Genomic DNA, 13,681 nt, shown 5'->3' with positions numbered 1-13,681 from the left:
AAGCAAATAAAAAAAAAAGACATATAAAAATTGTTAGCCGAAGATAAAGTGTAAAAAAACTTGTTTAAACTGTTAATTTCAGAAAATGCTTACCACTCCAGGCAAACAGCTTTCAACTTCTGGATTTGGACCATCACTGTAGTGATTGCCGTGGTTGCCCGGAGAACCAGTTGAAGAGTCAGAAGAACTATCTGGACTTGAGGGCATATTAGAATTTATCTGTGTAAGCTTAGCTGTAATTAGCTGAAAAACACAATCATAGTTTTAATACTCTCCAAAAATTAAGATTCTTTACCAAATAAGCATCTTAAATAATGTTAATGGCATAATATAAGAAGAAAGAATGGAATTACTTCACAAAAATAAATGATGCCATGCATGGCATTTTTCAAGCATTTACAAAAGGGAAGGAACATCTGAATTGATGTAAACACCCAGCCCGCCAAACTCACCGTTTTATCTTTGAGATTCAGCTGCCCAATTAATTTTCTGTCATCTGCAGGATCTACCAGCTCACCCCCAATGAACAGCTCTACTTTTGTGTGTGCACTGTTGGCTTTAATGCGATTGAGGATGCAACGCCGCACTTGGCCAATCGTGTCATTGGTGTGAGACCAAATATCCAAATCTTCCACCTGCCGGCCTTGGTTTGGAAAACGAACTACAAGTGTGATATGTTTACCACGGAAAGCTCTGAAAAGAAACAAACCAGCAAAAGTTATTTTTTGCTCTCATTAAATAAATTCTTTTCCTTCCTTTTTAAGCAGGAGGTATTTCACATCAAATCTTTACATGGCATTCTCCAGTGTAAGATTTTGTGAAAGACCCAGCAACTATGGCAACAACACAAACAGAATCTTTCAAGAAGCCACACTCAATACAAATGCATTAATCATATGGTCAAATTTACAGTCAAGTTACTGACAGAGATTTTAGAAGTCTCTTATAAAGTTTTAGATCTTTTCGCTATCTTGTAACTTCCTGATCAAAATGTGCAAAGCTTAATCAGATTGGCAATGACATTTTGCTCTTTTAGAAAAGCAACTCAAGCTTCAAATACACCAAGATGAGAAAAAGCCATCAGGCTGCCGAGCCTTAATGCCTTCTGTCAAAAGCTGTTTTAAGTTTTATACTAGAATTCCAGTTTTTAAAATCACAATTGTTTTAAAAAGGTTAAAGTGGTCAAAAAAGGAAGAAACGGTTTCACATTAGCAGTGATCACACACCCCACAATGGCAGGGAGCTCATTAGGAAAGATGTGCCCAGATAAGCCCAACAAACTAATCCCATGTAACAAAAGGCAAAACTCCTCATAAAGCTCCTTGCTAACAAGGCCTGTGAAAGATTAGTCTAATCAAACAAGCAGCCCATACAAAAAAAGATATACCCACAATCAACAAGAAAACTTTGTTAGGACTAATCAATCAATCACAATCAATATATGCAGTAAAAAACCTGTAGCAACTGCAAATTACTGACAAATCATAAAGAAACAGCAATTGCTTCAATTTTTTTGGAAAAAAAGCGCATTTAAAGTAAGTGGATGAAAAACCTCCACTGTGTTTGAAAATATGTTAGTTGCATCATAAATCCACAGAGACTCCAAGGATTTAAGATTAAGATTTCACTCAAGGACAAGTATAAGAAGAGTGAAAGTATACAGAAAATAAATATACTTCAAAGTACTGCGCTCTTCTTCCCCTTCCTGTGAGGAGCTTACAGAATGTTTCACTTAGAGATAATTAAAAATTAAACCTAGTAAAGTAAGATTGAGATCTCTGTGAACAATTCAGGAAAGTGAATACATACATTTACAGCATGGTTTTGTATAATAAGACTGTAAGAAACAAAAAAGCTTTGCCAATGCTAACGTAAGGAACAGTACTGCTTTTAATTAATTATCTGAAATAAAGAACTATATCCAAAACAACTGAGCCTCAAGGTACCTTGTGCTAGTTACAGAAAAAAACACCAAGGTCACTCTTAGACCTGCTGTCCCTTTCATATATACTTGTATTTGCCTGATCTTTCATTTTTAAGAAAAAACACCAGTACCATGTATTAGCAAAGAAAAGGGAATTCCAAGATGCCATGAAACAATTTCCTGACTAGAAACCATTCAGAATGCAAAAATCCCAAGGATAATAGTAGTATTTTAGTTTAACAGAAATCAAAATCATGATACTGCTTTTTCACACATACCTTGACATAGGTAGAATAGTTCTCTCTTCGTGGTAATCACTGTCACATTCATTTATATACTCCCTTAAAACAGTCAGCACTCTCACCATCCTTATTGCTTCTTGTCTTGCACAGTTGATACTGTCTTTATCTCCATCCAACACACATAATGTATCATAGGAGGCTTTTAGACGATCAAAACAGGACTGAATGAAGTCTTCATGAATCACTACCTAATTACATTAAGAAATTGGTGTAATTACAAGACCTATTAGAATCCATCTTTTCAGAAGGATGACCAAATGGTAGAGAAAAAAAATCCCCCAAACCAAAACAGGTAAATTACTCAATAAAGCTGTTTTATTCCAGTAACTCCCATCAATAAATAGCTCTGATTTAGTGTGCACTTCAATAATCTCACGTCATCAGTAGCTATGACCATATTATATGCAAACAGAAAAAGTGAAAGTTTGGACAGAGAACACTGAACTGGACTTTCACTTTCTCCTCTTCTCAGACTATGCTAAAGAATTCTTGTGTGCATGTAAATCCAACACTTCTGGAAGTGTCAGAGCTAAGCATGTGCAGATGGACAGATTGATGAGTGCTGAGTAAGCCCAGACCTACAGCAAGACAGAAGCCTCCAGCCATCTGCCACTGCAGGAAGATACAGCTTGAATGGTTGTGAATTCACCTCCCAGAGCAGCTGTGCTGGAACTAGCAGCTATGTAGATTATGAAAGTGTTTTTGAAGACAAGTAGAATATCAGAGTTTTAAGAAATACACCAGGCAAGTTATCAACTGGAGACTGTCCAAAGGACAATATCCCTCCACTAAATTTGTGCAGCCACACAATTACAGGATGGTTTGGGTTGGAAGGACCTCAGAGATCATCCAGTTCCAACCTCCCTCCCATGGGCAACAACCTAGGCCAGGTTGCTCAGACTTGCATCCAACCTGGCCTTGAACACTTCCAAAGGTGGGGCACCCAGAGCTTCTCTGGCAACCTGCGCCAGTGACTCAATATCCTCACAGGAATAATTTCTTCCTAATATCAAATTGAAAGCCACCCTCTTTCATTTTAAAGTTTCCCCTTGTCCTGTCAGTACATGTCCTTGTCTAAAGTCCCTTCCCAGCTTTCTTGCAGCACCCTGTAAGTACTGGAAGACCTCTATGGCCTCCTGAAAGTCTTCTTTTCTCCATGTCTTAACAGCAGAGATGCTCCAGCCCCTTGATTATTTCCATGGTCTCTTCTGGACTTGCACCAGCAGGTCCTTCCCACGTTAGGGGTCCCAGAGCTGGATGCAGCACTGCAGGTGGGGTCTCACCAGAACAGACAATAGGGGTAGAACCCACTTCCTCGACCTGCTGTTGCTGAGGGAGCCCAGGACACAGGTGGTTTTCTGGGCTGCCAGTGCATGTTGGGCTTCTTGCCAACCAACACCTCCAAGTCTTTCTCTGCATGGCTGCTCTTGAGCTGCTCATCCCCCAGCCTGTATTTGTGCCTGGGATTGCCCCAACCCTGTTGCAGAACCTTGCACTTGGCTTTGCTGAACTTCACAAAGTCCTCAAGTGTCCACTTCTCAAGCCTGTCAAGGACCCTGTGGATGACATCCCTCTCCCTGACCTTACATAAACCCAGTATCTCTTCTCTGTCCACTGAACCACAGCTCCCAGCAAATATTACTGCAGAGAGATAGTATCTCATTTGCTAGATCTCAGCTAGCTTGACCATTACACAGAAACTCAGTGACCCTTTGTAAGGGACATGCCAGCAAAAAGGGAATACATTAGCTTGTGGCAACATCCCACAGACCCAGCCACTGAACAGACTCCTCGAGTAAGTGCCCCAATCCACAGTGCAACATAAGGTTTTCCTCATATGACATTAACTGTTTTCTGAGCAGCAAGAGCAAATACAGCAGATGAATTTAACATGAAAAATTAATGAGAGTTTGGTCTGTAAATATGAGAAAAAACTTCAGTTCTACATCTGCCCAGAATGTAATGGTTGGACTCACTCTCCAAAACACGGAAACTATTTCCTGTTTTCCTTTCAACTATAAAAATATCACCAAACTGATGTTTAAGACTTTTTTTATTCTATTCCAGTCCTCTTGTTGGTTTTTCTTACCTGATTAACTTGTAACCTTGGGCCAAGATTAGTATAGATCTCTTTAAGAAGGTCTATTGCTCTGTTTGCGATGTCATCATTTCCCTGAATCACAACCTAGCACAATTGAAAAAAAACTAATTAGCATCTCTTAAAACTTGCTGGTAGAAAACCAAAAACCAAAACTACTACCTAAGTATCTCGACATAGCAGTATGCCTAATTATCCTAAGAGGTGAAAGGGACTATAATGCTTAGTTACAAAATACAATCAGTACAACTTACACTTAAGATGATTAGATGAGCAAAAAATTAATAACTAGTTTTGAAGTTCAGAGATGGCAAAAAAGGTTGATGTTCTATAAACAGAGTAAAAGTAGGGTTTATATGCTCATGTTTACATAATATTTCAAATTTTCACTTGTTCTGGAGAATAACAACTTCTTCAGATGCTTCAGGCAGAATTTCCAAGTATTTAAATGGCTGTGAATGAGTGGAAGGGGGACAAGCAAATGAATTCTGCTTCTAACCTGATAACCTAAATTTCAATTACTAGTCACCAGGTCTGACAGCAGGTTTTACAGACAGCCCCTGCAGGGTACTGAGCTGAAGCTTCATGAGTTTTCTCCGGTTGATCAGAGTAAGTTGATTCCCAAAACTAAAACAGGCTAACACTCTGTGGGTATTCTGTTCACAAATATCATGTGAACTTATATGTATAAAAATTGGGATCTACTATCATCACCTGGATTAAAATACCCAACTCTTCAACAAGCTACAACCAAAATTATTGAAGACTGCTGCTATACACATTTTACAAACACACAGCCATGATAATCATGCCACAGTGCACCACTAATGCTGCTCTAACTGGGCTCTCTAATGCAATTCTTGAGAACTAGAAATACTCTGAAAAAATTAGGTTACAGTTTAGATAGTGATGGTTTTCACCAATAAATCTGGCAAGCTTCAGGAAGCTTCAACCTTCCAATGAAAAGGGAGGTTCTATATATAGAGAATAAGTGGTTATATGGAATCTACAGATCCTAGAAAATCACCATGTTTTAGCCAAAAGGTTGTGGTTATAAGAGGAAGAATCAAACCAGTAATCACTTGGTCTGATCTAGAATCACTCCAGTTTGCCACACCAGAAGGAATGCCATGGAATCGCTGATGAAGTGCATGAAACAAAGCTAATTGTAATGTGCATGTGATAAAAAGAGAAATCTGCAGATAATTCACCTGGAAGGACCTTTTCTTCTCAACAATATAAGCAAAATTTTAATTCCATGTGCACACATAAATATACTTATGTTTCAAATAATTTTCCATGAAACATCAGTCTGCAAAGTTACCAACTTGCATACTTGCTGGGAAGACAGTGGAGTCAAAAGCCACGCATTCAGTTGGAAAAAGTAGATTTTTGTAATTTCAGTCCATTACTAATAAATTACACATTCCTAAAAACATAGAGAGACTGAGAAAGTCTTAGCAGTTAACCTTTCAGATGCTTCCTTCAATTAACTCACCCTCCAAAGGTAGTCTAATCCTATTAATTCCAGATCATCCATCATATAGGCTCGTCTCTTTGCTACTAGCTTTCCTTCTCGACAGTTCACAGCTTTGAAGAAACGTTCAAAACATTTCATTCCATTTTCTGTTAATAGGGAAGGATCCAGCTGAAGCACATTATTTTCAAAGAAGTCCTTATTAATGTCAGGGTCTAAGTCTGGTTCATCCCCCATTAGTTTGGAATACCATTTAAAACAGGCTTCGCGATCACAAAGATAAACCGCATTTTCAGCTAAACACTTCCATATTTGCTTCGCCTGAGGGGCACAGAGCCACAGCTGACCATCCTTCAATAAAAATCTTGAGCAAAACAAAGAGACAATTAACAGCACTGTCTAAGAGACATCCAGAGTTATAATTCAGTAAAAAGTACAGCACAAAGTTGGATATGCACATTATACATGTATGTATCACAAGTAAGAAAACTTCATTTACAGCATCAGTCCACTCATAATTAGCCCCATGATATCTCAGTAATTTTGAATGGATCAAGACCTTTTATTCCAAACAAAAAAAGAACACAATTCAGTAAAAAAGTGCCCTACTCAAAAATACCAAGCATTGTTTACATTTTATATATACAGAAATGCACATTTACCAATGTAAACTATTTAGATTAAAAATCAGGACACAACATACGAGAATAAATTAATTCTGCAATCATTCACTATGTTTTAACACTTGCTTTAGAAAAATTGCAAAAAAGGTATCAATAACATGGAGCAGAAACAGAACCTGAAATCAATGAACTGGAAATCTTTCCTTTTATTTAAGCAAGTTTTTAATTTGTGTTCAACTATTATGAAACAATTATTAAGAACTTCAATTCTGAGAGCTAACACTAAGGATGATTTAGGAGGAACAAATGATAATCAAAGTTCTTTAGGTTAATTTTTCTCATTGAAAAATTATTTTATGTAAATGAAATCAGGGACTGAGTTATGGAACTGCTTTCCAGAAATTGTTACATACATACTCTACATCTGACATCCATGGGACTTAATAAATTTCATCACAAAATTTCATTCATGTACATTAACAAATAGTGAACTTAAATGTAAGGAAGTTACAATTTTTATCACGCAGGAGTGATACATTAAGCGTGCTATCCATATGTAATTGTATAATTTCATTAAACAGTTAACACTTCAGTTTAGTTAATGAGAATTTTTGGTAAAATTTTAAAAAGTAAAATAAAATCTCCTTTAAAAAACAAGGAAAAGATAGTTTAAAACTTGACAGTTCAAGTACTATTATTCATCTTTAAAAAAAGGTTAAAACCAAGTAGGAAAAAGCTGAGAGACATTTAGCCTAAAAAGCATCAACATTCTGCAGCTCTATCATGAGCAGAGATTCCTTGTTTTTTTATTTTACTCCAAAAGGAGCTGGCCAAAATCATCCAAATAATTTTTTATTGCACTTTTTTCTGGGACTCAGTTGCTGCCAACACAACATCAGTAACTGACAAAAGTGTATGTCAGTATATGATTGTGGATTTAAAACTGGTGTGATACAAGTAAGGACACATGGCCATACCCCTACTTGGAAAATTTTATATTTTAAACTAAGTACCCCAATAGGAAGGTAACTGTATCCACCACACACTATATTTAGTCAGTAAGGTTCTGCACAATGACAGGATAAAATACAAATCTTAGTGCAGAATAAGAGCCTTAGATTCCAAAGAGTCTGATAAACTTTATTTGAATATTCCAACGGTAGCATAAAAGCCCTCCAGGAAAAATTAAAACCAAACCAAAAACATTCACTGTATTTTGCATCTGAGTTTTGAAAGAACTTAACAGAACAAATTAAAACTATAGAAGCAAAAAAAATGCAACGGTTTTTTCTTTAAAAAGCATTCAAAGTATTCTTACAGAAGTTAAACAAATGTTAAGTTAAAACTCACCGTAAGAAGTTAAGTCTCTCCTGAACTTCCTGCACGTGACTGTATCGGCTTCCTGGTCTCACAGTTTGAGGATCATATTCACCATGCTCTGCAAATAAAATGTTTTATTAGACAACACACTCAGAAAAGTGATGCTGACTGCAGAAGAGAGCATGTCTTTGAAGACTTGTTACTCTATATAATCCAAATCTAGCGCATTTTCAGAGAGGTGTATGAATGGAGTCCAGCAGTCAGCTACCAGTTAATGCTTCTTCTAAGCTGAGCACAGGCAAAGACTACTGAGGTCTATAATCAAATCAACCAACAATTATGTACAGATACATGTGCTGACTGAAAGTGTTTAAGAACAATTAAGAACTTGCACTCTACTTATCCAAATAAATTATTCCTATTTTCAAGTAGTCAGTTTGAAGTCAGAAGTCAGTTGAAAACATAAATATACCAAGCATATAACTCAATTATTCAGTGCTATTTTTTCTGAGGATGCTTTAGTTTTGTTACACAGCATCTTTTCCAAAATTTCATTTTTTTTATTTTTCAGGCCTTTTCCTCTCCAGAGGAAATAATGACTCAGTTTCTTTATCACTTTTATACACAGCTGTGCACACGTCACTCAGAGGAAGAAAGTATAAGACAACTCTGTTTACTGCAAGTTTCCAAACATAAACCCCAACTGCCTGTAATACTGACAAGCTTGAAACAGAGGAAGTCTTTTGAAAGTAAGACATGAAGTCAGACTTTTGTCTAAGTTCAGTAAAATATTTTCTTAACAAAGAGCAATTTTGTTCATAGGAACATGGTTTTGGTGTGGTTTTGTTTGGTGTTAGCTGTTGTTTAGATTTTTTCAATTAAAGAGATACAATCTAGATCTGCACTTGCATTACCTTCATCTGTACTAGCAATATTTCATCAAGACACATATTCATTATGATAGCTACATTATAAACTAATTAATGCTGTATTTCTTATTTGCAAAGGTGTACACATTGCCTTTAACTAAGGTGACCCAGTCATGGTGGAGAACATCTCATGACAACATCAAAACTAATACTGAAATTTATCTTCAGAGTTGAAATTTGCTAAATCCTATTACATCAGGCAGGAGAGAAAAAGAAGTATATCAGTGTTTCAAAATAAAGAGAAAAACAATTGTCATAAATACTACTCCCTATATCCAGGTGTTGTGGGTGAGTTTTTTGTTTGATTTTGATTTGTTGAGGGAGAGGTGGTGGTGTTCATTTATTATCACTGTGGGGACTACCTGGGCTTTTTCTTCCTGCCTAGAGTTTAATTCACAGAGACAACACCAACAGTGGCAATGACAGGAGAACTCAAACCAGTTGCAGAAAAGGCAGTGTGGATGTACTTCAGAATTCTGAAAAACTCTCACCCACAAAAAAAGTCCCACTTGCCTAAATCTTTTCTATATCACATTCTTTCTACATCTTCCAGATTTATTTTCTACTCTGTACATCCCACAGCAAGTTAAAGTGTGACCTCCTTAAACATTCCTCTTACATGATGGAGCCAAAAACAATTGGTCAAAAGTTTAAGTAGAATTAGTGATAAACACACAGAGAAGATCATATGGTACAGTTTCTACAAATCCATTTCATTAACAGTTTGGATTTTTTATTACTGCAGAAAAACAGAAATAAAGGAGAACTGATGAGAAAGCTTTTAAAATTTTCAAAAGATCTCTGATAAATCATTGACAAGATGAAACTGTGACCTCCTTCAGGACTACAAAATCCAAGAGCAGCTGTTTCTTCTCATGGAGGACTTTGCAGAGCTGAAGGAAAGGATGAGTTCAATAGAAGGAAAATCACAGAGCATGGAAAAAATTCAGAAACATATATTAGGCTTCTCTTTAACCTTAAAAAGGCAAACATATAAAAGGGAAGTATCCCAGAAAACACTATGCACTGGTGAACAGAAGAACAGGAACACTGTTTTCCATCACCAAACACAACTAGGGAAGATTTCAAGGAAAACAAACATATGGCAAATTCAAAATTAATTTTAAATTATCCAAATTACATAGTAATTGCAGTCTTAAGTGCCAAGAATATCTGTCAACAACTGGATTTTTTATTTCTATGACATCTGTTTGACCTGTGCTGTTTGGATCTTTGTCTTCAATTTTCCCCCTCTGTCTCATTCACCTTCTCCAGCCAAGCTTAATTCTACAGCTTCCAGTTCTTTCTGTCTTCACATGCATAATCTTCTTTCTTCCCCTTTTATTTCTTCCCTTTCATTTATATGGCCCCCTGGCATATTTTCTCTCCCTCCATGAAGGCATGGAAGACAAACTTCACAGTACTCTATGTTCTGCTCTATTTAGCATATAAAATTGAAAATTAAAGTTTTTGCACAGGAACTGTGGATTTCAGTCTGAGCACAGTATCTGGAACATGAGGAAGATCTCCTGGTTGCCCTTAATAATGTAATAAAACACTTAATAAAAACCCCACACTATTATTCATCTGCTTTTGTACTCTGATACAAATGAGAACTTCTGCAGCAGCTTCACCTCAAGATAGAGCAATTTAATTGCTTTGTAATTAGATTAAATTTAAACCCTTTACACAGTTGTAATTCCTATTACATTGAAGACATTTGTATCACTGCTTAACTGAGTCTCTATAGATGGGGAGGGGCAGGGCAATGTGGGTTTTTGGGAAAGGAGAAGAATCATGCAAGACATCAGTTCTGCCCTCAACAATGGGATAGGTACACAGTATTTTCAAAAATTACCTTTTGGTTTGAGAATAAAAAAATAAGGTACATTAAAAATAGTTCCTACACTAATAGTGAGAACAGACCAAATAACTTAGTATTATTTTAACATTTTAATTAGTGCAATGCTATCATTAATTAAGGGACTTAAATTAGGGTAAACCACACCATGTATTCTTGAATAGAGAAACACAGCTGCAGTAAGTAGATTTAACTGAATGTTGTTCTCACTGGCCCAAACCTTGCTGAAGTGACCATCTACACAGAGCACCACTATTTACACAAGTCCTCAAGTATGTATTCTGGAGATCTCTTATATAAAATACATATATATATATATATATGTATGTATATTTAACACTCCAAAACACAGAAGTCCAAAAGGCTACTTTTCTGTACACTGGTAGATAGATACAAGCTTTCCAATGTGCAAATATCCTGTCCTCTCTGAATTACTTATATGTAATCCCTCTAGAACATACTGAGTCACTTTTGAGAGGCAGCAGAAAGGCTGCCAGACTGCTCTGAGGCTGGGGTAGAACAGTCCTTGGTTCCAGTCAGTAAAGTCAGTGGTGGGGAAGGAGGAGTGTAAATCTCCTCCTTTCACTTCTATTGGCTTAATTTTATATTTAAAGAACTGTGGTCCAGTGTACTGAGTTTCCTGGTCCACTATTCTCCTTCACTTCCATGCTCCTACCTCAGTAGCTAAAAGTCAACCCAGAGTAAGAGGGTAAATTCATCAGCAAAGAGCTGGATTTAGCCTAAAATACAAAAATACTAACACAATGTGCTGCCCAAGTGCTGCTAATAACAAATATGGCAAGAAAGCCTGAACAGAAGCTACACAGGAAAAAGAAATGGTATCCCTGTGGTTTGAAGTCCTTCTCCATGACAAATTCCAAATATTGGCTGCAAACTGAAGTGATTTAAAACACTTCTCAGAGCAGCCTTCAATATTCAAAACTTGAAATTTTATAACTAGAATCTTACACAAAAATAACTACCCTAGCCTAAGTAGGGCAATATGATTTTTATCAATCTGCAGATAAGCAATGGCTGCCATTTTCTCATATTCTGCTGCAAAACACACATTTTCAGTTATAAAAAAGGAAAAAATTAGTATTTTAAGCTTTTCTTACTCATTCAGTCACCACAAAGACTATTAACCTTAACAGATTCTAGAAAATTAAACAAATAAACTTCATCATTATGATGGGAATTTACTTTTAACTCTACTTTCAACTGGAGTTTTCCTACACTCCAGGAAGTAACTTAGATGTTAAAACTCACCTTTAGCATACTGCCTCATGCTTTCCATATAGGCAGAGAGGTTTTCTGCAACCAGTGTAACGAGGGCGTGATTGTGCTGAAGTTGATTGATTAAGTCATGCCGGTAAAACACGTGGGGACTTCGCTGTGTTTGACTGAAATTCAAATACAAGTGTTAGAGGAAAAGAAAGAAGCTTTGCACCAAATAGTTCAGAAATCAATTTAAGAGACACATCTTTGATGCAAGATCCAAATTTTCCTACAACCTCTCGAACAGAACACAGATTAAGTTTTTGACAATATTTTTCTATCTTCTGACGTATCAACAGTTCCTGTCAGTTACTAAAGCAGTTAATTTATGAAGATTACATGGTTACAGTATGTATGGAAAACATCAAAGCAATGTGAGTAGCTCAGTGTGCTGGAGGGAGAATATCTGCAGCAAGACAGAGATGAATAAACACCTGCCCAAAATGCACAGTAGAGACCCTCACCTACAGTGTAACTACAATATGCATAACCCTGCTTTCTCCCACAGCCATCTGATATTCTTTCCTATATTTAACATTAAAACACCAAGTAAAAATCAATACCATAGTCAAAGTAGACTAGCCAATAACTACACCAATTATTTCAATACTTAAAAAACCCAAAAACAGTATTGATTTTTTCTAACAATAACTATGTGTAAAAATGTTGGTACAAGCAAAAAAAGCTGTTACACAGAGCATATAACCTAAAAACCCTCAGAAAATATCAAATAAGGAAACATCTCAAATAAATAATTAGATTATAAGTTAAGTGTATTATCAAGACCTGACAAAAAATGCTGCTCTTAAACAACACCAGAAATATGCAGATGACAAAAGCAAACTGTAAAAGAAAACACAGAGCTTGTGTCCAAGACCCACATGCCATGAACACTATCAAATTCTAGAGCATGGGGACTCATCACCTCTGCAGAACACTCTCAAATGTCTCAGCTGTGCAGCTGTAGATCAGAGCACTGACCCTGACTGCATAAACCAGAACTGCTCCTACATGGTAAAGAGAGAAAAAAAGAAAACAAGTGGGTGTCAGTCAGGGGGAAGAGCAGCATTCCTCACTGCCACTCAGCCGAACCCATAGCCGGCCCTAAAGAAAGATGTGATTTCATAATTGTTCTCCTTTTTTTCAACACTGAAACAAGTAGACCTCAGAATTAGCTAGGTGGATTACAAGTAGGAATTCTCATCCTTCCTGGGAAAGAGGGTGTCCATATTACAAGGCCTACAGCACTTCACAGTACTGCCACAGCTTTAGAGAACAGAGGGAAAAGCAAGAAATCCCAGTTCCAGCAGCAGTGGACAGTGATCTTTGCAGCTGATAACCCCATTTCACTGTAGATGTAATAGCAAAAGATAAATTGATTCATTGGCCAAAGATCAGTGTCTATCTGGGTTTAAAAGACAGAAGCCATCAACACCCTGCCAATAATTTGTTATCTGCAACCAACAGAATTTGGACTGCTAAGCACTGTGGCTTTCAGAAGATTAGATTTCATAACATGCAGAATTTTCTAAAATAGTTTGAAAGGGGCACTTCAAACACAAATTGTGTTAAAAACACTCAAATACCCAGACATTTCTCAGACAGAAAACAAAATGGATGGAAGCATGAAAAAAGAAAACACATAGGCCTTCACATATGCAGAACATTCTCTGTTTTCACTTCAAGAAACTTTCTAATTCTGTTTCATTCCATCTTCACCAACCTCCTTACTCAGAATAAGGCAGCAGCAAATCCAGCAAAGGACTGGATGTCTATTTTAATGGTTACCCAAGATGTTACCTCTAGACAGAGAACTGCATTCACAAAGGGCAACAGAAAATAAGAACACTAATTATCTGGGAAATACCT

General features: G+C 36.7%; 1 protein-coding gene across 3 annotated transcripts in view; it reads right to left on the bottom strand.

Annotated features, from left to right (window-relative positions):
* Positions 1-13,681, bottom strand: part of USP9X (ubiquitin specific peptidase 9 X-linked) — a 94,785-nt gene that overhangs the window by 35,917 nt on the left and 45,187 nt on the right. For all 3 annotated transcript variants that reach the window (XM_033083869.2, XM_033083877.2, XM_033083885.2), the window contains exons 14-20: positions 11,804-11,937; positions 7,775-7,862; positions 5,823-6,165; positions 4,316-4,411; positions 2,203-2,414; positions 453-693; positions 94-243 (exon numbers count right to left, since the gene is read on the bottom strand). In XM_033083869.2, the coding sequence (XP_032939760.1) occupies positions 94-243; positions 453-693; positions 2,203-2,414; positions 4,316-4,411; positions 5,823-6,165; positions 7,775-7,862; positions 11,804-11,937 (1,264 nt within the window). The remainder of the gene's footprint in view (positions 1-93; positions 244-452; positions 694-2,202; positions 2,415-4,315; positions 4,412-5,822; positions 6,166-7,774; positions 7,863-11,803; positions 11,938-13,681) is intronic.

This window comes from Catharus ustulatus, chromosome 2 (assembly GCF_009819885.2).
Source record: "Catharus ustulatus isolate bCatUst1 chromosome 2, bCatUst1.pri.v2, whole genome shotgun sequence".
Taxonomy (NCBI): Eukaryota; Metazoa; Chordata; class Aves; order Passeriformes; family Turdidae; genus Catharus; species Catharus ustulatus.
The sequence above is the reverse complement of the archived record's forward strand: the minus strand, read 5'-3'. Positions and strand labels throughout refer to the sequence as shown.